Below are 23,310 nucleotides of genomic sequence, written 5' to 3' on the forward strand. Positions count from 1 at the left end.
GTCATGGTCAGTGGGACAGGAGCAAAACCATCAAAAATAAAAAAGAGAAAGCAGACATTACACCCTGAGATGAGGGAAGATGGCCATAGAAAGAACAAGATTCCTAGCAGGCTGGAAAGAACAGAGTTGCCCCTGTACATTGCTGTCTAAATAGAGTCTAGGAAGTCTCAGCTTTACAGGGAGAGGTATGTAGACTAGCATGCAAGCAGAAATTGCAGGACTGTTTCAGCAATTGGATATGATATTTCCACTGTAAAGTACAGACTACTGACTTCTTTCTCTCCCACTACAACACAGTAGGGATGCTGTTAAGTATCTAAGTAGTCTTCCTGCATCAAGACAACATGTATCTCTGACCAGAAATGATCCAGATATGGGAGAATGTCTGCTGCCAAAGCACTGTGCAGTCAGTGCCTTAGCTAGAAAAATTAGTCCATTTTGAGTTAATGCTTGTTTGAGAATGTCAGACTAGCACTATCCAGAGATAGACTTCTGTAGATGGTACAGACTTATTGATTCAAAATTGTCTTTCTGAAGCCATAGCATATTAAAATGATAGCAGAGTATTTGAACTTTCTCTTCTAGCACATGCAGAGATATGCATGTGCTCTGTTCCTATGCAGGGCACCTCCCTTGAATCGTCTATCCATCTTGTCTCCTATGTGACATTCACATTTCACAATCTTCTCTCCACTGTCAAACACTTTATGCCTTCAGGACCAGATCCACTGTAAACAGGGGCAGCCCACAATGAGCCACCAAGCATTCGCTTCACTGAAAACAGAAATGGATCGCAACTTCGAACCAGGTGGACTAGTTATTACAAACATAACTAAAAACTCTGCTAGTTTCTCAATTGGTTTGGCTTGGCATAAGGTCACACTGGCCCTGAAAGGCACAGTGTCACTCATCTCTGCTTCTCCCAATAACCCCATGCACGTTCCTGCTGTTTCCTTCTCTGATCCAGATGACGATTTTAATCTTCTGTGTTTTGGTTTTTTCCACAGGATTGCTCCTCAGGTAGAGCAGTAATCAGGAAAAAGGGCCCAGTGTCTCTCTGCACAGCAAGGCATTTTTAAAACAGCTAAGAAAAACCATAAAACCACACCTTTCACTGAAGTGACTTTAATGCAAACATATATTTACAGTCTAAATACAAGATGTTGAAAGTTCAGCAGCTTAAATCACTGAAAAGATACAATCCTAAATAAATAGAATGTAATTCATTTAGTTATTTTTTCTCTAAGTGCTGTCTAGAGTCAGGGTCCAGACACTTTTAGGTTTAATGGAAGTTTTGCATGGACAATTTTTTAAGGCTCTTTCAGCATTTCTAGATTTTTTCCTGGACAATGAAAAATAGCAGGGATATTTTACAGTAAATTCTGCAAGAAGTGTTAATTCATTGGGAATATTAATATTCCTGCTTGCCAAACTTAAAGTATCACTTTCTCTGTGCTTAATACTACATTTGGCTCGATTCCATTTCTGAAAAATATGTATAGAGCACTTAAAAAGTACATAACGGTGGTTTTTTTCTGAAATGGTAGAATTATAAATTTCTTAGCAAAATACTGATATAAAAAAAACTTTAACTATTTGTATTTTGTCATTAAATGTCATCCCACAGCTTGATAACAAATAATCTGGTCATGTATCAGAGAACTGACTTGGCTCGAATTTAAAAAAACCCCACCTATATCTTTGGAATTCCAAATGCACACAGGAAACAGAAAAAAGAAATGGAGACAAATCAACTCTAAATGACACCACTCAACATATATTCTCATCTTTCACTTCATTCCTTCTGTTCTGTGACTGTGAAATAACCTTGCTTACAGAAGCCATCCAGAGACACTACTTCACTTGAGGAAGAAGCCACTAGTGTTAGAGGAGCACATTTGCACTGAAATGTTGTTCAGCACCGTAAAAACCCACCCAAATACCCACTACTTCTGCAGAGGCAGCTACTTTCTCAAAGATATTTCACCACTTCTGTAACTGTGGTTCACTTTTTGCTTAAAGGCACGTTGAATACTTTTGTTCTGCAGTTTCCTCCAAGTTATACTGTACCTGTATCAAAATGCTTTAGGGTCAGTTTTCGCTCGTGTTCAACCTAATACCTCATTGGACCTGGTGTTTCAGGACTGCAGTAAAGAACATCAAGAACTTCTTTCTTCCCCGGCTATACACAGCCTTACAACTCATAAGGCAAAGTATGAAAAGAGAACCTTACAAATGGTTCAAGCAGTCTTGAGAAGTACAGAGAACATTGCTCCATGCAATGCCCATATGTTTCCAAGCTGTTAGAAGTCGCTGGAGCTTCTCATGAAGGGTTACTGAGTAGATTGGACAGGAGGATGGAACTGTGTAAAGTAAATCATCTGCACTGCAATATAAAAAGCCCACAATGAAAAGGATAAGCACTACCCAAAGGTCTGACAGTGTGCAAACAGTCTGTGGGCTGCTTCAGGGACACCTAAGTAAAAACAATAAGCTATATATGTTTTATATAAATTAGATTGCATTCACCCAGATTATTTTAATTTCATGGGCTCTAAGCAATAAGGCTAAAGATGAGTTTAGAGATGATCCACTCAAGGGCATGCTTTTCCACACTCTTCTCTCCTTTTGGGGATAGTCTGCTTTCATAAATTGTACCAAAGCAAAGATGGAAAATTTCAAGAATGCACTGACAAATCAGGACTCCTCATTGCTGCCTGATTCCAAGTTAGCTGGGGAAATCATCCTGCCCTAAAAGAGCACTGCAAGATGCACTGTTCACTCATAATAAACTTGTTCATAGCAACTTACGTGTGGGAAGATTCTCAGTTTCTTAAGAGACTTGTCAAAAGCTTTCTTCATTCTCATAATAGAAATGTAGTGCAAAGTGCTAAACAAGAGATGGCTATGCAAGAATCAATATTACATCTTTCAGTTCAAGCTAGTTCTTTAATGCTCTATTTTGTCTGAAGCACTTTTCAATTACAAGCAGATTACAAGAACAGCTTTTCCCATTAGTTTTGTCAGTTGTGCTTGGCAGAGGATCTCTTGCAGCTAAAGCTCTATTATTCTTGAATAATGGTGAATTCAGTAGGCCAGCAGAAACTATATAAATTACCCTGACTCAACAGGCTGCAATTATAGAATTTTTATTTACTTGGAAAAAAAATTTATATGAGCTCTATTTGTCGAATTCATCTCATCAACAGAAGAAAGATTAAGTATCAGTCTTCATCAAAATGCTTAAGAACACACTCAAGAACAGGCAGAAGCATTGTATTGAAATTAGGCCATTTCCAGTTATTTTATATTAGTCTGCCTCCAGTTTCTATTTCCTGAAGATAACTTTCAAATTTGAGTTTAATTTTAAGTATTCCCAGTGAAAGTGAATTGGCTGGAATATTTTCCTGTATGTGCACAGAGCTGTTTAGCTATATCAGCTTTTTCAATCTTTCTTGCCAGCTGCCATCCAAGTGGCATAAAGACAGCTGAAGGCTTTATTCAGGTAATTTCAAGCAAACAGTGCATATACACAGAGACATTGCATTTATTGAGTAGTGCAGTGAAAACTTCACCCTGATATGTATCTTTTACAGAGTCAGCAGGATATACAATCAGTGTAACCTGGGTAAGATTCCCTTCTGGTTTCTGAGACACAAAAAAAAGTTATCACTGCACTTCACAATAAGACAGAAGAGTGCTTCTTCACTGAACCGAGATCAGAACTGCTGCAACCTTTTTACTAAGAAAAAATGAGAAAAAGACACACCAGGAGGAAAGGTGAGTGTACTAATGTGTTGTTCCAAAAAAGTGTTGTTTATATCTAGGTTAGTCAAAGGTGCAAGACTAAATATTTCAGTGGAAAACTTCTCCTGTGAGAGTATTCCCTCTTATGGAATGAGATGGTTGCAGACTGAGGGCAAAGATAACTCATTACGAATGCAATCTACATGATGAGATGGTGGGTTTTTCTCAGACTACAGCACAGAGGCAAAGCAGATGGTGCCAATATAAAGTGAAGCTGCAAGCCAGAAGCCAATCAAAATTCAACTAAAAAATGGAAAATAATTGGGGAAGGAAAGTAAACAATGATGCTACAGTGGGCTTTAGAGGAAGGCAGTCCAGGAAACACTTGATGAGTTTCCAAGATACAGTGAGTGCTGAGATACCAACCCCAGCAGCATCTTTGACAGCTTGCACTACAGCTTGCTCTTAGGCATGTCTGAGTCCATCAAATGTTGCCAGAAAAAGGCCTGTATCCTGTGCCATGCATCTTCTTGGGCTTTCGCATGCTCCCTCCACTGCCCTCCCCAAGACACAAACATCCCAAGTACTCTGTGAATTGAAGCCTGGCACAGAGGCAGGTATGGTGGTTCCAAGAGGTGCCCTGCTCCAGAATAGGAGTAAAACTCCACTTCCCGTCCGTACTGCTGAAGGCGCTGAACAGCATCCTGGCAATAGAGGTCACTTTTCCAGTTTGTGTCATCCAGTCCAGATAGGAACAGGAACTTGGCTAAGGACCTCTCCACAGGAATGCGACAATCCCAAGTTGCTGGATCCCTGTGATCATCTAAGACGTCTGAAAAATCTACCAGGCCAGACTCATCACTGATCTTCATCCTCTCCAGGTTATATGGGTGGGGAGGAATAGTGAAACCATCTCCCTTCAGGGGAATGAAGGAATTAAAACCACTTCCTGATATGCTGACAGCTGCCTTGATGCCAGGTAGAAATGTGGCCACAGAAAGGGCTAGATCAGCTCCTTTAGACAAGCCCAAAACACCAATCCCAGTATCTCTCACCTGGAACAGAGTTATGAAAACAACATTATCAACTACTCCTTATTTCCTGGGCTGACATAATGTCTCTAGTTCTGCTTTCTCATTCCACATCCACCTACGACTTATATTTTGCCCCTTCCCTCTCTCTGTTCAGGTTATTTCAATCCCTCATCTATGCCTTTGCTGAGGCTACACAAGAGTGACTATGAATTCTACAGTCCTTCAACACATCCCCTCCTGTAACACTTTCCCTTCCTGGTGACATCTACAGACAAAGCCTCTGCTCCCTCCACATCCTAGCTAGACATTTGTTCTTGGTATGGAATCTTTTCCTGCTCCTATCTCCAAACTACTTTTTCAAGGGTTTACCTGCCTTAAATTTCTTTATTGGCATCTTTTTAATACTGTCCTACAGCTGGTCTGTAATTTTCTTTTTTTGCTTAAGAAGATGCAAGGTTCCTTACAGCTGAGGCTCAGTGACTCCAACAGCTGTTTAAATCAACTGATTTATGGTGAAGGCTCTTCATATCAAAATCTAGGTGTTTCAGAGCTCTGTGAGGAAAAAGACAAGCAAGCAAGGCTGAATTCTGCGCTCCCACTGGTTACAGTCCCAGTGTCCATGTGCTATAAAGTAAATAACTTTGGGAAATGAATAGGCCTTTAAGTAGCACTCCATTAAAATTTTAAATGCTACTTGGTATCTCTTGGTCACTTTTGGGTTAAGTATGATGATACATTGCTATGCTGACTTGTTCCAAGTACAGCTTTAATATGTATCACACCCTCCAGTAATACAACTATAAGGGATTCTTTTGCTAAAGTTTTCTATTATTGTCTTTGGAAACTTTAGAAGAACACTTCTCCTGAAACATAATCAAAAGCTTGGGAATGTTTTCCCTCCTAAAATCTTGAAAAATACAAAAGTTGGGAAAAATTAAGATTTACTGCTTAAGCAGTGTTGTACTTCTAGTCCATGAAGGGCTTTGTTTTAATCTTTCACAAATCTGGTTTGCCAGCATGTTATGGACTGTTACAAGATCCTGTGCAAAATCAGCTACTCAGATACTTTGAAAATTTGAGTTGAAGCATATGCTTTTCCATCTCTCAAGATCACATTGTCTTTCAGACAATGGTGTATGCTTCTAATGTTTCAGAAACTTAGTTGTGTTCACTGACATATAGCATTCCAGTTAGAAAACTGCAAAATAGTTTCCAACATGAAGAGCACCATAATTTGTGCCTTACCTGCTGCTGCTTCCGCAAGAAGTTAACGGCTTCCTCAAAATAGGCCAGTTCAAGAAACTCTGGCATAGTAGGGATATCTTCAAATGCCATATAAGCAAGAGCCAGGGTCACAAAGCCTCTGCTAGCCAGGAGACTTGCTCTGTATTCAATAAGACCTCCTCCAGAACCATACAAATCAATAAGTCCAGGGAACGGACCAGGTCCTGCAATGAAAGGGGTGAGTATAATGAAGTGTGCAGTAAAAGAAAAGTGCCTACAGTTGTCCTTTCATTGGTGCCCCCTTAGCACACAACAGTAAATATCAGAAGAAAATCATCCTCTGAAGATTTCCGTGGTGGCTGTCATTTTCAGGTACACACAAAATCACTGTAAGGACATGAATTCGGTTATTTCTTCTCTTAGAAACTCATTATAGGAAGTTATAGGTTGGTTATTCTTCTCCCACTATGAATTTTGCTGACATTGACCTAGATGTTCTCAGACCATTGGGGATCAATGAACAAACAGTATTACTGCATGAGCAGCACTTGTTTAGGAACTGTGCTAGGTTTGGCAGGGAGGGAATACTTGGGTTATGAAACACGCTCACAAATGCCAACACTGGCCTATACAAATTCAGGCTTCAGTATGATACAGGTAACTACCCCTGGGCTCCTCAACTCTCCCCCTGCAGCAACAAGACTTTAACTTTCCTTATGCTGCTCTGCTCATTCTTACAGCCAGACTTTCCTTACATGCTTTTGTGTTCCAGCAAACAGAACAAGATAGCCTTGCTTAAGCTCTGCTCAAGGAACTGAAACACTTCACAGTTCAAAGCAGCTTTGCACAGGATCCAGTCTCTGCACTGTCTCTGTATGAAGCTGTAGAATGTGGCACCAGTTTAATTAAGACCTTGATTTTCCCATTTGTCTCCCATCTTCCTAAATATCCCATGCAGATCAGCTGCTCAACCAGGTAGAGACCTCTTTCTGTGACTTTTCCTTAGCTAAAGAGAAAGACAGAGACAAATTCAGAGCTTGCAGGAAGATCCATGGCAGTTGCTGGAGCAGCCTAGGCTGGCTAAAGCCTATTCCCAGTGCTCCCACTATCCCTCAATGTCCTTCACTCCACAGCCAGAGCTGTCACACATCACAGCTCTGCCAAAGCCCAGAGGACTTTTTGTCCTGTCAGCTAAACAGAAAAGCTAAGAACTAAGCACACTTTTTGCCAAAATTCTCACCACCATAGGAGAGGTTCCTGACTTTCCTCAACTAGAAGAGCCAGGAGACATTTTATATTACCACTGCTGCCCTCCCTGCACCACCACATCCCCACTTTGGCCCTTCTCCTGACTGGGCAACACCTGGTCCTCCTGGCTCCGCTGCAAGGATCCAAGTATCTGGACCAAGCACAGGCTGAGGGAAGCATTAGCTGAGGCTTTGCGCTGAGTTGCTGAGTGCATCCAGGGGACATGGTGTACAATACGTGGTGTAAGTCTCACCTGGTAACCAGAACAGAATTAAAACTCACCAGGAGGGAGGAAGAGGGTTCCTTTCAGACGACCTTCCCTGACTGAAATCCTCTTCACCCCTTCTCCTAAAAACCATCGTTCGTTGGTGCATTTTCCCAGCAAGCAGCTCATGTCCCCATGGCCCTCATACACTTCCAAGTCCACACAGAAAGGAGTCAGGACATTCCTCTTCGCCAGCCGCTTATAGGGCGTTTTAGACTGCAGAGACCACAGCAGTCCCATGGGCTCCACTCCCAAATAGCTGCCCCCCAGGGCTGGGGAGCGGCAGAGGTCGAGCTCTCCGCTGCTTCCAGCTCTGTAGCGAGCGTGTGCTTGGAAAAGCTCCCCGCTCTCGTCCACCAGGCTGGCTCGGAGGGTGACCGCCTGCTGCGGCCGGAGACCCACCACACGGATCTGCACAGGGTCATCGAACAGACACCGTGGGGAAGGCAGGACCGTCACCTGCACCGTCATCCCAGCGGACCTTTTTTGTGGCGAGACACGGGCTGCGTGAAACTGCGTGAAACTGCGTGAAACGGGACCGTCAAGAGACCGTCGCTTCTCAGGCTTAAAATCTGTGCCCAAAGTCCAAGAGGAACCACCGTGACCACTTCCTTCAGGCAGCCAGCGCGGGCTGCTGGGAGACGTAGTTCAGAGCAGCCTCCCACCAGGCGCTCCGGCACAGAGCTGGCACAGCAACACCGACCACTTGCACAGACACGAGCTGTCACTTCTTCTTGGCGTGTGGGTTTATTTTTATTAGAGAAAGAGATTAAATTAAAAACCCCGATAGCAAAAAGATATTCAAATTGCTTTTACGCCCCGACTGCAGGAAATTCCAGATTGGACTGCAGAACTGGCTTGGGCACTTTTTCCAATGCACAGTAAACACAAACTAGTTTGAAGTAATGTGGTATCATAATTTAGCTGTGAAACAAACCCTGCTCTCAACCCTTCTTGAGCTTTCAGCAATGTTTGGACAAACACCACAAAATAAAATGAAACTTTATGCTATGTTTCTTTAAAAAAACAAGAGAAACAGACAAAGTAAAAAACATACTGTATTTTTCCTCACAATAATCAATCTTGTCTAAAAGGTATCTGTATTTACCAAATTAATACATGGAAAATAAATTTCCACATATTCCTAATGTTTCTAAAGTACTGTTTGAAGATTTGACAATAAACACTACCTTTTGCTTTTCTTACAACAGCAAAACTATGGTTTTTAATGTTTGGGTATTCAATAGCCTTCTAGTCTTACCCTTTGGGTCTCAGACATGTGAGCAGTCTCATCCTGTTCGTTGGAAATACAAATGGGAATTAGGGCTGCAGAAATAGGCTCCTGGTTCACACGACTAGCCTGGCCATGCATTAGGCAGCAATTAATGGCACAGGAATGAAGATGTGAATGAGCCTACAAGCCACATAATCACACATCATGTCACAAGACCATAGCTGATATGCCGCTTGACTGTAGATCTGGCAAAGTAATTCTCAAATCATCACTCAGGATGAAAGAGAATGCTGCTACATTTAAATATAACAGCGGAAAGAAATAAAAACCAGCACTAAAAATGTATAGCTTAACATGGAAAATAGTTAGCATTGAGTTTTGCATGACCTCCTAGTGTCCTTCAGCTATCCTATCATTTGGAAAAAAAGAAATAAATTAGTACATAAACAAGCTTTTAAACTGACATATTTATTGCAGAAGTTGTACTTTCTCACCATCAAAACACCAGAGCCACTAAATTTAGTGAATTACAACTGGATAGGATTTTTGCCCTAAGCAATATGCATATGTTGGACTGATGCAGCCTGATGCACAGGTGGGTGGCAGACCAGATCTCTTCTTGTCCACTTGGGTTGTTATGAAAACACCATCAGGGCTTCTGGTTTGGGATTTTCAAAACCCGGATTGCCTCCCTACAGATTTTATTTTGCTTACTGTCACTGAGGCAACACGCAAATGCTATTACCAAACCTTCTACTTATAAGCCAAAAAATCTGGCCAGTTGATCTGGCCTCTGAAATCAAGCAAAAAAGCCATGAGCTGTTTGGCAGGCATTGCTGATGATAATTCATTGTTCAGTTCTTTTCACGTGAATCATGTATGTAGTCCAGTCACAGCATGTTGATGATTGTATTACATCAGAAGGAGAGAACCCAAGCTCAAGTCTCCCATCTCTGCTATAGCGTTTTCACAGCTTTTGTGAGACAATCTAGTAGCTGATAATAGCTGTACTTAAGGTCATATTCCATATCATACCAATAATTCACTGAGGAGACAAGAAAAAGGAAAAATGTTTCTAAGGCTAGAATGTAATGATTTACAAATATGTTCATAGACATTTACACAGTTCAGTTAGTACAGGCTTTTCCTTATTACTGACTGAACTTTGAAATGAGCAAATTTTTGACTACATCCAAAAATAACATAAACAAACAATAGAGTTCTTTAATAGTGCTGCCAATGCAGCTCTTTCTTAACCCAAACTAACTTCTCTTCATACCCTATATTGAAGATTCCTTGGAGCAGAAACCGAAAAAATGTTTAGGAAGAAAAAACATATGCTTCTATTTAGACAAAAAAACCCTACCAAATTGCAAAGTTTAATATCTGAATAGAAACCCCTCTTCCTGTGCAAAGGATGGCAAATTCACCACTATTTCACAATGGCCATCAATTAGACAGTGCTTTAGTTCTGCTTCTTGTGTTAATTTTGGTGTATGTCTCCTAGAAAAATTAAGCCAAGCACTGTAATATTGTAGCAGTCCTTCTCGGAGGAGGATATACTCTAGCTTCAGACATTCACTGGACCAGAGCCAGAGAATATTGATTTTTCAAGTGTGTACAGATTGCAGTTAACAGACTAAAGGCCAAATAAACTCAAACTCTTTGCATTTCTTCTAAATCTAGAAAAACGTAGTGGCCGGGGCTTGCAACTGGAAACAACACTACTTTTTCTAAAAATTCTTCTGATTTTTAAGAGGACTGATGAAGCAGGGCTGGGCAAAGAGAATCAAAAATACTGCTTTACTGCTAGCTTGTCTTTTTATCACAGAATCACAACTACTGAAATAAAGGGCTTGCAATATTTTCAGTGTTACACAAATACTAAGGTTACGCTGTTCAAAATACTATTTTCTTGACAGACAGCATTATTCCAGGTAAAGGACAGCAAAAATCTCTCCCTCAAACCTTTCAAAACTTGCATGACATGATAATAATACTTTGTACCCTCCCCACCCTTCCACCTGCACCAAATGAGCAATGCTTGAAATTCTGGAACTCTCTCCAGGAAGAAAAAGATAGAGAAAATACAATAAATCCTACAAATAAAGAGATGATGAGACTTTAGATAAGTGCAGGTAAACAATAAAAAATATAGGCTTATTAGCAAGGTAAGAGCCTGGGTCACAGCATTTCAGCGTCCATGAAAACAGAGTATCTTCCATGTCATGTCTACATCCATGCCTAAAAGTCATTCGCTTTCTGGTTTCCTTTTCTTCCTCCAGGGTTTTGGGGCTTTTTTGCCATGTGATAATGGCACATGTAACATGCAGTTTCTTTGCAAGAGGTATGTAGATGACCAGTTGCAGTTAGCAGGCTAGATAGACAAACTACTTAGCTCCGTGTCTTAAACAGAAATTGGATCATGACCACTGCATTAGCAATTCTTCTCCAGACTTGACAACTAGAAAAACTGTGTCTTCTACTACATCCCAAGCACTTGTCAACTAAGCTACAAATTATACGCAGAACAGGCTGCAAGGGGGCAGCCCCATGGGATCTGCCAAGATTGTTATTCCATCCTGAAGAGAGGCAGATAACCTGAAAGGGACCTTAGGTGCTACTGATGCTTTGCTGAGGGATACGTAGCTGCACACCCATGACAGTTCAAAAATGTATCTGGAAATACTGTGCATTTTACCTGCTATACAGCCATGTGATTGCTGAACATGATGGAACCAGAGAGAAGGCAGATATAACATCTCACCAGCTTTCACTGTACACTGCAAAGGTTTTGCCTGAGCATACTCTGGATACCGTTCCAGATTGGGGTTCAAGGGGTCCAGAGGGATCCAGGGTACCTAAAGGCAAAAGAAAGTGTATATGGTACTGACCCTGGCAAAAGGTTACAGCAAACTTCCAGAAAAACAACTGATAGTCAAACTTAATAGGTTACAAAACATGTACTTTGTCTAGCAAAACATGTAGAGCTACACAGCTTTCCACATTCAATTGGGAACAGGTCAAGGATGCAAAAATTTGCCTCTTTCAGTGACAGATTTCTAATTAGGGAAAAGGCAATAAATGTCATCCATGAGACTGCAGGCTTGTGATGTACTTTTAAGACAGCTCCAGCCCCTTAAGTCACTTGTTCCTCCTACATTCAATACTTAAATACTTTATCTGCACCATTCCTTTTAGAAATTCCCTTCTTCTCTTCTTAAGCTCTCTAGTCTAATTTTAATTCATAGCAGCTAAAACATCCTTTCTTGCTGGAAAATCCCTCTTGATTGCATTAGTTTTTTTTTCTGTGCCCTAGAGAATTATAAACCTCAGCACTCCACCTTACTGTGTTATAGGAATGACCTTCCCATGAGCTCCACTCTGGAAACAGAGAACAAGCCCCAGCTCAACTTCTGTTGTAGCATTACTCACATGTTGCAGAAGTAAAAGGCAAGAGATTAGATTCTACTAGGGGTTTAATCAAATAAATATAGGTACTACTAAGAATGTACAATTAATTCATTGAGACAGATATGTTTTGCACTGCATGATACCACTGTAGAACAAAATGTAGACTTGAGTAGAAGGCCAAAAAACCATGAAGGCAGAGGGGTCTATTTCAGTCTGAATGCAACCAATTCCTTCATTGTTGATGCTTTTAAAACTGGATCTGTTTAAGTTTGGTGCAAGGAAGACAGTTTATGACATCAATGGTTTCAGGTGTGCAGTAAAAATCTTTTCTGTAAGTTGTGTTTCCTTTGCAAAAAGTACACAAGTGAAATACCTGGGCATTCTCTTTCCAATAATGAAGGATTTCCATATATCACTCAATATGCTCAGTTTGAGGATTCAACACTGCCCAAAATTCTCTCTACTATATTGACTGTGTTCTTTATAAACTTTTACCTTATCTGCAGTCCTCTCATCCACAATTTCAAATGAACCATCTTCTGATACCTGGTAGGTTGCTGGCTGATAGAGCTCTGGAACCAGAGAAAGAATTAAATTACACAACTCAGAGAAACTAATGGCATGTCACACTTTCACCAAGTAAAAGAAAACTTCAGACAAAACGATGTTCAATTTACTGTACTCACTATCCTTCCCTTTGCCCGTTTCAATTTTTATCCAGTTTCTTAATAATTTTTTTAAGTCAGTCTGAATACTAAGCTACCTTCCTGTTTGGAATTCCATTCTCTTCACAGGAATTCTCCTCAAAGCCCATTTGTATTACCCTATTTTGTACCAGTAACTGTCTTCTTTCCCTTTCAGAAGTCATAAATGCATCCCTGACTTACACATCATTCTGTATTTGGGGATTTCTTCTTAGGTCAGTCTACCATGGAAGCACTCACAAGAGTTAACACTGACTTGTGGACAGCATTTCACTTCTGCTTCAGAAACTGCTGGTTGCTTTTCTTTCATCACTTCAGCATGTGGTTTTCTAAGTCCCTCCCTTGAGAGAGTTTCGCTCTATTAATTAACCTGATGTTCAAAAAGATAGAATTGTTCTTTTACTGCACACTATGAAATATAAGCATTATCTCTGTTCTGTGCTTTAACATAACTTGTTTTACAAAGTATGACTCATATCACACATGTGTTTCATACAGTCACATACATACAACATCACCTCTTCTATGAAGAAAAACTGAGAGAGTTGGGGTTGTTCAGCCTGGAAAAGGGAAGGTGATGAGGAAAACTTAGTGCACCCTTCCAGTACCTAAAGGGGGCTTATAAGAAAGACAGAAAATGACTTTTTATCAAGGCCTGTAGTGCCAGGAAAAGGCCAATGGTTTTGAACTGAGACAGGGTAGATTTATACTGGATATAAGGAAGAAATTTTTTACAACAAGGGTGGTAAGGGACTGAACAGGTCGCCCAGAGAAGCTGTGGATGTTTCATCACTGGTAGTGTTCAAGGTCAGGCCAGATGGAGCTTTGAACAACCTGATCTTTTGAATGTCAGGGGGATTGACTCAATCATCTTCAATGTCCCTTTCAACCCAAACCATTCTCCAATTCTATGATTTCAAGGTTGTAAACAAAATAAAAGCAGTATAAGTAAAATATTGCAGCACTGCACATATCTAAGCAAAATTATATCTGTGTCATACAGCACCCTGCATTCACTTCACTTGATGGTCTGAAAGCCAAGGAATGGGGAAAACAGTCTTATTTTACGAGGTACAAAGTTAAGCTGTCCATCTTCTAGATAACACTGCAACAAAACAAACTACAATAAAACAGACAATGTGAAGCAACGCTGCCATAAGAATCTCTTTTTTTCATTTCTGCAGTTTTCAGAGATTCAGTCAGTAACTTGAACATTTCATTAAATTACAATTTATTTTTTTCTTCCCTGGCTTTTTTCCTAAAGAAAGGAATGAACAGACAGAATCCAAACCTGTAAAATAACAATGACATGCCACAATACTGACAAGATACTTGAATAATTTAAATATTCTAACATTTTAGAGACTGTCATGAGTATCACAGAATCAATAAGGTTGGAAAAGACCTCTATAAGATAATCAAGTCCAACCTGTGACCAAACCCATGTCAATTAGATCATGGCCCCAAGCGCCACATCCAGTCTATCCTTAAACACCTCCAGGGATGTGACCCTACCACCTCCCTGGGCAGCCCATTTCAATGTTTAACCACCCTTTCTGTGAAGAAATTTCTTCTAATATCCAACCTAAAGCTCCCCTGGCACAGCTTGAGACTGTGTCTGCGTACGCTATCGCTAGTTGCCTGGGAGAAGAGACCAACCCTCAGCTGGCTATAAGCAGAGAGGGATAAGATCTCCACTGAGCCTCCTTTTCTCCAGGCTAAACCATCCCGGCTCCCTCAGCTGCCCCTCATAGGACTCACCCTCTAGACCCTTCAACAGTTTTTCTGCCCTTCTCTGGACTCACTCGAGCACCTTAATGTCCTTTCCTGAATTGAGGGGCCCAGAACTGGACACAGCACTCAAGGTGTGCATCAATGAACCTATTACTTTACTGGAGTACAAATCCTGACTCAGAATAATGTTTGTATTACAAACTACCTGCAGCATGAAACAGAAGATATTGCTGTTCACAGTGGAACACATAATACTGCAGAAAGATCAAAATGCTCTCTCTACTTCCTTTTTTTCATATCTTTCTAAGTTTTAGCCTCTCTTCCTTCCAACCTCCAGACATATTGCATAGTAAAATGATGTACCATATGGGATGAAGGGACGGTCACTTGGTGGATGCAGTAGAAAATATTTCTCTCCAGATACCACACAGTACAAGTTCTCATAATGATCTTTATGTACTAGGATTGAGAAGAAAAAAAAAAGTGAAGCAAGAAAGAAAAATGAGTGCTATTTCCTTCTCTGCACCAAAAACTACAGTAAACTGAGTGTCAGCTTGTCCTACTATGACCAGGCTGCTTCTTCCTCTTGTAGCCAGTAGGAGAGGAATGTTGTAGCAAATGCACTCAATGAAACAATTATCAGTGCCTTGCCTGACAGAATGCTAGGTAGATGCACCCAGAGACACAGTAGCAAGAGGCAGAAGAAGAGCAGAAGAAAAAATACAAAAAAAAAAAAAAGCATGCTGAAATAGAACTGCCTTATCAGAAAAACCACACAGCTCTCCCGAGCCACTAACTCAAAACAAGTCTGCTTAAACCCATGCTGAAAGCACACAGAAGACTTACAGTGTCACACGGTACGTACAAGATGTCACAGCAGCTGATTCCCCAAGCCAGAAATTCACAGCATCAGGTTTCTTCCCTGTAAGGGTAGGGAATAGAGAAATGTTGTCAACTTAAAAAAAAAAAAAAGAACGTGTCATGTTTAAAATAATTTTCTGCCAATTTCTTCCAAGTTATGTCTTATACCTTCTTTCATAACCATGACAGGTTTCATTGCAAATAGCACTCTAAACAGCAACCTCCTTCTATACAGGAAGCACTGACTCTAGACCAAAGAAAAGCCATTTGATGTAAAGAAGTGCTATGTGGCACTATCATCACATTTTTTTCAGCTGTGAAGGTCCCAATACACAACAAAGATACCGATTCCAGAGTAACCCAATCCCAAAACTTGGGGTATTTTGCCACTTCTGCTTTCTAAGAGGATGAAACCAAACTGAGTCGTGGTGTTCAGAAAGGGAATAAGCATTCACCATGTACCTGGTGTGATTTCTTTAAAGCTCCATGCAAAATATTTACTAAAGACAGGAGAAACAGAGGGTTTACCGAGTGCCTCACTCATCCATGGTATGTCAGGCTGCACATCACAGACAAGTTCAGGGAACTCCTCGGTGAGGTTTGAGCACTGCTTCTGCACATAGAATACGTTGGGAGAGGTTACTTTCTTCTCCACAATGTCCAGTAAGTCCACAAAAGGCATTTGGCGCTCCTCCGGCATGACAAAACGGTCCTGAAACACTGCATCTGCATAACCATTTGGTGTTACTGCCACACTCACTACCTTGGAACCTATTACTTCCCTGCAAAATAAAGCAAAGGTTTATATCACAGCCTGCAATTGGCCTATATATTAGACATTGATTATTTTTAAAACAAGACATTTCATGGGTGGCAAAAAAAACAAGGCTCTTTTCATGGATGAGTGTCTCTAGATGAGATTTTCTACTGTCTGGTAAGGACTCCCATTCTGCTGTAATTGCTCCCTGCAGTCAAGGCAACAGTATCTTCTGCTGTCTGAATTCTCTCCTAACAGGCGAGATCACAAAACTCTGTCTTGCTTCCTACAGGCAGAGGGGCCTCTTCTGCCACTTCTTTTCAGGAATCATGACAAAGCTTGATATTCTTCTGACCACTCAACCCAAACAAATCCAAGGGTTCACATGTTCAAAAGATTTTCACCAGGGAGAAGGGGTGGACAGAAACTGATAGATACACACATCATAAGGCTAACAGTCCTTAGTTCTGTAAGAAATTTAGCTTTAAAACCCACAGATTTAACGTCTAACCATAAATCCCCTCGTAAAGAACGATTTTTCTTTAAAAATTCATTCATTGTTAAAATGCTCATTGTTTGGTTTTTTGACAAAAACGAGGTGTGCCCAATCATAAGCCAGTCAGTCTGTCCTTGCAGCACTACAGCCCCACTCCAGTGAGCTGGGTTTCAATAGCCTGAGCCTGTTGGCTCCACACACTTACCCTCCTGGCTGCATCAAAACTGGTAGGGCAGTATGTTTGCAGGGAAGAAATCTACACCTGATCTTGGGAAGACTGAACACCTTCATACAGAAGCAGGGAGGAATCTGAGCTAATCTTACAAATAAAAGCAAAGATTAACCAAATATTTTTAGTGAGATCAGCTGAAATTAACAATTGGTCCTGCTTCAAAGCTTGTTCATACCTGAGGTATGCTGAGGTCCATTTCTTTAGAGCTGGCCAGTGACTTACGGCATTGCGAATTATACAAGGTTTGTTTGGACTCACCCACTCTCGATAAAACTCCAACGGGGATGGAGGCCTATCAAGATAGGGTATGGATTCTGGCCACCCCAGCTCTGTCCAGGAAAACAACAAATAGTGTTACTCAGTATCCCAGGAGAAATGCCTCCTGCCAGCACACTTGCCTCAAACCCCACACCCCAAGCGCCCTACGGAAAGCAAGAGGCAGCCCCCTGGATCCAGAAATTCTGTTAAAACCCGCAATGTGTTAGGAGTTTCAGAGCCAGATGGAAAACTCAGGCCATCATCGTGGGGATGAAGGCCGTATGTTACAGGAGATGCACCTCCCATACAGAGGTGATACCACAGGATGATATTTGAGAAGCTGGAATAGTGCTTTGCTTTGCTATTTTATACATAGCAAAACAACCTAAAAGGGTCGGTTTCTCTACTTTCAGTTTATTTTGTTGGGTTTTTGGTTTGGTTTGTTTGGTTTTTTCTTTGCTGCAGCCTTTCTGCTGCATCTTCACCTCGGGAATACGAGGCTGACCGCCCCGTAGGGGCCCCAGTTCACTCCCGGCTTTGCTTCCCGCAGGCGGGCGGGGCTGTGCGGCCGGAGCGCGTCGGGGCCGCCCCCGCACAGCGCCCACCACGGGCGGGGCCCCCGCGGCTCCCGCCCCGCCCTCGGCTCCGGCCCCGGCGCTCACCTCGGGCCTCCCGCGGGAAGGCGGCCAGGCAGCCCCGCACAGCCCGCAGCGCCGCTGCCTCCGCCATGCCCGGACCCGACCCGCCCCGGACGAGGAAGGGCCGACCGCCCGCCTCTCCTTCCCGCCCGCCTCTTCCCCCGGAAAACCAACACCCCGTTCGCGAGCGGGGCACACAGCTCGGTAACAAATGGTCACGTTTTTATTGAAACAGTTTAAGACACGGAGTACAAATGAATACAGAGTTAAAAACTGCTCCCGTTTGAGCCTCACAGTGCAAAAAACAAACAAAAAAAGAACCCAACAAACGAATTTTACTTTTTCAAATAATAATAATAATAAAAGAGGAAGGATTATTTTACCTAAAGCCAACAGTATAAAAACACTCATTTATAAATAAAGCATTAGGGATTTTTATTTGTTGGGTAAAGGGGCGAGGGGAAGGGCAGTGTCGGGGAGCACAGGGTAGGAGGTGCCCGCGGTGCGAGGCGCTCGCAGCGCACACGGGGAGGAGGACATGGCTTGTTCCTGACGCTGCTGCCCCGCAAGGCGCCCCCCGCGCCGCACAGCAGGTACACACACCACAGTCCCAGCCGCCACATGGTACTCACACACACGACCTGAAACATGAGACATGCTGGACTTCTCCACAGAAGGAAGCATCTGCTCTCTCCGGGGCCGCGAAAAGACCTATCATTTTAAGGGGGTTTTTGTCATTTAGTATCCTGGATGCTACACATCCAAAGGGATGGGGTTGGAGGAGACACTGTATACATGCATGAATTTAACAAGGGCATTTAAATACCTGCATTTAATTTTTTCTTATATATAATTATATACATATTCATTCTGTTTAAAAAATTAAGTTGGTATGTTTCTACACCCAGAAAGAAACGTCCCAATTTCTCTGAGTCATGATGAAGTCTGCAAAATGGGGGTCTGGGGAGGGGGCTGCTGTAAAGCCCAGTCATCACCTGGGAGGTTGCATGGAAAGGAGAGGGCAACCTGAGAGAGGAGGTGGAAGAAACACAGACTCCCATACACACATCTCCTGGGTGCTGCTGAGGGATGAGGAGGAGGAAGGTGTTACCCCACCTGTATCAGGAAAGAATAGAGTTTGCTGGCCTCTGAGGCTGCAGCCCTTCCTACCGTTCCAGTTCAAGAGAGCCCTAGAATGAACTGAGGGGTCTCACAGGTAAAGCTGCGCTGTTTCTAAGATGGAGAAAATGTCCCCTACAGCTTCTCATTTTGACCAGGAATTTGGGTTGGAGGGGGAAACAATGTATGCAAAGAAGATAGGTAGGTCCAAATTATTTTTTCAGGCCTTATGTTAAACAAATAACTTGTCTTAATACAGGTATGTTGTGTCTATGCTAACACCCACACAAAACAGTAAGAAGATCACAGACCATTAAGAGGGATAGACTGAAATTTATTACCTCCCCCGACAAGTCTCTTCACTTCCCTTGCAGTTACCATTCAGTATTTCTCTACCTGGCCCAATGGACGCCTGTGGTGAAACAGAAGGTGCCACAAAATGTAACACATTTATGCCCTCTTTGTTATGTAAACCAGAATGTTTAGGAATATTCCTACTGCCAGCAATAGGAAGTTAGCAGGGAAGAATCAGTTGGATCAGTCTCAGATTACTGAGAACAACACTGCCTCCTCATCCCTCTCAGCAACAAACTTGTGGCACCAAGCGTTTCCTTTACTGGGCTTCTACTACTCAATTTGTAACATCAAAGCCCTGAACAAACAGCTCACAACTTCACCATTTAAGAAAAAAGCAGTTGCTTAGACAACAGCAAGAGAAGAAACAAGAGGCCCAACAGGACATATTTAAAAACAACCTCCTTCCAATTCATTCTTCAATTACAGATCATCATCTCCAAGTCCTAAATCTACTTTCCTAAAGCCCTTCAGTACTGTATCTTTCACAGGTATTGGCCAAAATGTGTTTTTCAGGCCAAAACCATCTCTACTTCTACTGTTTTCCTGACTCTCCTACATATACTATTCTAAATTTATTTTAAACTACACAACCATTCTCCAGCTGATCTACTTGCCCAACACTTTCCTTACCATCCTTCTGATCACATTTTACCTCTGGTTTCCTGTATACAGCTGTGATCCCAAGCAAAATCCATTCCAGGAAACAAAACCCACTGTGATCAGATTTAGAACCAGATTTGCATCACATCACTCATTTCCAAGGAGCTCTGTTCCATATCTCCATGCCAGCTTCACTGGTTGTTGTTCTTCACCTTAATGGGAATTTCATTCTCACCACTGGCTCTTCTGTATCACCTCTGACCTTTCTGTCACTACCTCAAAGTTTAAATAATAAAATGGAAGAAAATTGCACAAGGAAGTAACATAAAGAACCCTCAAACCATTATCAAAAGTACCAAAACATACCTAGGTTGAAGGGACTGCTATTTTTCCTGAGTGTCTTGTAGCCCTAATACAGCAAGAAATTTCCTGTATACTAGGACATATGTTCACAGTCTGAAAGTGGAGGAACTGGTCACCTCAAAAGCAAGCTTGACCCACACCAATTCCCATCATAAACCCAACATGACTGACATCACACATTCCACTCATGGCCTCTCCTGCAGACTTTTACACTCAAAGAAACTGACAGGCATTTCCTCTCTGGTTTTCAACTTGTCTTCCTTTGCAAAACCTGTCTGTGCAAGAGAAGCACACCAGCTAATTCAGCACAGTGCAGTGCAGAGACAGAACTAGAAAATAATACTTTTAAAGTTTCACTACAAGCCCATGGAAGGAAACATTAGCAAGAACACCTGAAACATGATTAGGCAGATTTAAATTACAGGCAGAAGTAGCTGGAAAGCTCTCAAAGTGTTCCCCACAGTCCCAGGTCCTGAAGCGCTCAGCAGTGGGGATCAGAGAGCAAACCTATTAGGGGGAGAGAGAGAACTGCAGATTATTCAGCCCTAGAGTTATATGGAAGAAATAGGTCATCCTACAACAGTCTAGCCAGCCCAGTAGAAAAAAGGCTGCACTGCAGATCCGCAGTCACAGAGAGAGAAGTCAACAGACCATATTTCCAAGTGCCACAAGGTTTCAGAGAGACAACAGCCAGGTCAGTAAAACGAAAGAAAGTAGCTTCCAGCCTGGGTAATCTGTGTAACCAAGTGATGCAGTCTGGCTGCCTTTGACTTACTTCCACAGATGACAGCAGTCTCTCCCACCAAAGGCTTGTTGCTTGCATTAGGTTTTATAAACGGGGATTACACTGCTCTGCCTTAAAATAAATGAAAGACAGATGGGAGACGGAAGAAATAAAGTGTTTTGTGTATCTACCCTTGTTGTTGTTGAGAGGCATGGGAGTAAGGGGGAAGGTGCTGAAGAATTTCATTAGTTTAAATTTTTTTCTTAGCTTATTATTGACCTGAAAACATCACCAGACAGTTTTAGACAGTTAGCATGGTCTTAGAGAGGTTCCACAGGGCAAAACAAATATTGCACACACAAATGCAAGAACAGAAGATTTTCTGTTTCTCAGACCAGAAATTCATGGAAAGCAAAGAGGCTGGACCCCAAAATATCTTGTTTGAAGTTCTTTAGAAATAAATTTTCTATGGGGATTTGAAATAGCTTTACAAAAGGTAAGAGAATCACAGCTTTCTTGGGATGCAAATATTCTGTTTTCCTGTAAAGGCAAGAAGAAAACATTTCCTATCACAGTGAAACAAATTACATGGACGAGCCATGACACTGAAAATCTCTCAGATCCAGAGTTATACTGTAAGAGATGGAAACCAGTTTTTTCATGTCACTTCTCGACAAATAAATCATCACACCAAATTTCCTAGTCATGACAACATTGAAGTCAATATCCAATTCCTAATCATGAAAGGTGGCTGAAAAAAAAATTTGTATTGTATCTAAATCCCATTTTTAAAGTGTCTGCAGAAAACCCGGTCTGAAGTACAAATATAATGTCAAACTCCAGATTAAAAATACCATCAATGAATTCATAAAGTAATCTCCAAAGCATGGTCCCAGGGATGCAGTGCCTTCCCCTGGAAGTGAATGCAGATAAAATACAGTGTGGGGACTGTCTTGAAACAAAAGCAAAGCATCATAAGAACAGCAGGATTACTGCAGGTAACAAAACTAAGGCAGGAAAAGAAAGTACCGCAAGACAAGATTTAAGCAGGGAACAGTTCATTAATTGCACAGACACTCCAGCCTGTCTCCCTCTTGGGGGTTTATAATACAGAGATTGTTTCTCGCTGGGATATGGCAAAGGGATTGACAGTTTTTTTAAAAGACTAAGATAACAGCCACAAACATGGCACAGAGCAACAGTCAGAGAAATAAATTAATAAATAAAACCAGAAAAGGTCTGCTTCTTGATTCTCTTGAAGCCTTAGCGAGGAAGGGATTGGCTTCACTTGGACTCCTTTGCTTTTTAGTCAGCATTTCAGAATTTCTTGGATAAACTGGATTTTCTTTGTTTTTTTTAAGCGTCAAACATCCTGACTGGCTATGAAGAAACTTCAAGGCAATTTCTCCAAACTCCTCTTTCAAGACTTTGTTTAGAGACAGGAAGTAGAAGAAAAATATTAAAACTGTGGCCAGCACATTGCTAAGAAATCCTTTTATAAAAGTGTCCCCACCAGCCCTAGACAAGTGTGATGATAGCATTAGTCTGAAGCTCTCTCTCTGGTCCTCTTCTCAGGATTATTTCTGTGTATTCACAAACACCTGAAAGCCACCCCTCCTAGAGTTTTTTGTCCATGCGTCGTTCCACAGCTTGTAGCAATAGCTCTGAGTACTGTTCCAGCAAAGCGAGTGTCTGCTCATCTCCCAGACCCTTGGGACTTGGTAGATTGGCACCACATCCGTCATTCAGTGAGCTAGTGTTGTCTTGTGGCTTTGACAGTACCTCCTCAACCTTTGGAAGCTCCTCCTCATCCTTCAGAGAGTCCAATTCTTTCTTCATGGAGGAGAATGCTTCTGTCAGGAGGCCTGCTATTTTATCTTTGTCAGTAGAAGATTCTGTATCATTTAATACCTGCAACCAAAGAGGGGTGGGGGGGGAAAAGAATGCATTTGGGTTTATGTAGTGTATGAACTGCGCAGTTTCAGCCCTCTTGGGAGGTAAAGCCATGAAGATTTGCAGACCAATCAAGTGTCCTTTTCTTCAACACTTGAGACTGCTTATTTAGTCATGGGCAGGGCATGCATCCAATACTACTAGTTACACAAAATCCAGAGGCATTACTCCAATAGGACAGAGGTGGGAAGTACATTTCTGGTTAGTGTTCCCCTTATACTGGGCTTAAGGAGGTGCTATGTTTCTAAGCTGCAGCACAGGGCCACAGTCTCCTTTCCCTCCTGTCTGTCAGACACAGCTGGTCACAGGAACAGAGCAAGCTCAGAGAAGAGCTTATTCAAGGGCTGT

General features: G+C 41.8%; 3 protein-coding genes across 5 annotated transcripts in view; all 3 read right to left on the reverse strand.

Moving 5' to 3' along the window:
• Positions 1-1,092: 1,092 nt before the first annotated feature.
• LOC139673190 (acyl-coenzyme A thioesterase 1-like) lies at positions 1,093-8,142 on the reverse strand. Its single transcript, XM_071558371.1, has 3 exons — positions 7,536-8,142; positions 6,027-6,229; positions 1,093-4,802 (listed from the first exon to the last, which is right to left on the reverse strand). The coding sequence occupies exons 1-3, from the start codon at positions 7,987-7,989 to the stop codon at positions 4,200-4,202; spliced, it is 1,260 nt and encodes a 419-aa protein (XP_071414472.1). The 5' UTR covers positions 7,990-8,142; the 3' UTR covers positions 1,093-4,199.
• On the reverse strand, positions 8,075-17,950 carry JMJD7 (jumonji domain containing 7). The gene is made up of 8 exons (XM_071558369.1): positions 17,871-17,950; positions 17,126-17,279; positions 15,994-16,247; positions 15,470-15,526; positions 14,968-15,063; positions 12,662-12,738; positions 11,454-11,613; positions 8,075-9,797 (listed from the first exon to the last, which is right to left on the reverse strand). Exons 1-8 carry the CDS (start codon positions 17,935-17,937, stop codon positions 9,709-9,711), a joined length of 954 nt encoding a protein of 317 aa, XP_071414470.1. The 5' UTR covers positions 17,938-17,950; the 3' UTR covers positions 8,075-9,708.
• A 97-nt stretch (positions 17,951-18,047) lies between these two features.
• The window catches only part of MAPKBP1 (mitogen-activated protein kinase binding protein 1), a 99,368-nt gene continuing 94,105 nt past the window's right edge, over positions 18,048-23,310 (reverse strand). For all 3 annotated transcript variants that reach the window (XM_071558374.1, XM_071558372.1, XM_071558373.1), the window contains one exon: positions 18,048-22,920. In XM_071558374.1, the coding sequence (XP_071414475.1) occupies positions 22,627-22,920 (294 nt within the window). In that variant the 3' untranslated portion in view covers positions 18,048-22,626. The remainder of the gene's footprint in view (positions 22,921-23,310) is intronic.

The sequence above is a fragment of the Pithys albifrons genome, chromosome 6, assembly GCF_047495875.1.
Source record: "Pithys albifrons albifrons isolate INPA30051 chromosome 6, PitAlb_v1, whole genome shotgun sequence".
In the NCBI taxonomy this organism is placed as follows: Eukaryota; Metazoa; Chordata; class Aves; order Passeriformes; family Thamnophilidae; genus Pithys; species Pithys albifrons.

Bases quoted from the DNA above. Each gene is read 5' to 3' on its own strand.
- LOC139673190 (XM_071558371.1), bottom strand. From the start codon at position 7,989: ATGACGGTGCAGGTGACGGTCCTGCCTTCCCCACGGTGTCTGTTCGAT. The intron at 6,230-7,535 runs GTGAGTTTTAAT...CTTTCATTGCAG, and splicing joins AACCCTCTTCCTCCCTCCTG to GACCTGGTCCGTTCCCTGGA. The intron at 4,803-6,026 runs GTAAGGCACAAA...ACTCTGTTCCAG, and splicing joins TCTTGCGGAAGCAGCAGCAG to GTGAGAGATACTGGGATTGG.
- JMJD7 (XM_071558369.1), bottom strand. From the start codon at position 17,937: ATGGCGGAGGCAGCGGCGCTGCGGGCTGTGCGGGGCTGCCTGGCCGCC. The intron at 15,527-15,993 runs GTAAACCCTCTG...CTACCCTTACAG, and splicing joins ATGGATGAGTGAGGCACTCG to GGAAGAAACCTGATGCTGTG. The intron at 11,614-12,661 runs GTAAAAGTTTAT...TTTTGCCTTTAG, and splicing joins ATGAGAGGACTGCAGATAAG to GTACCCTGGATCCCTCTGGA.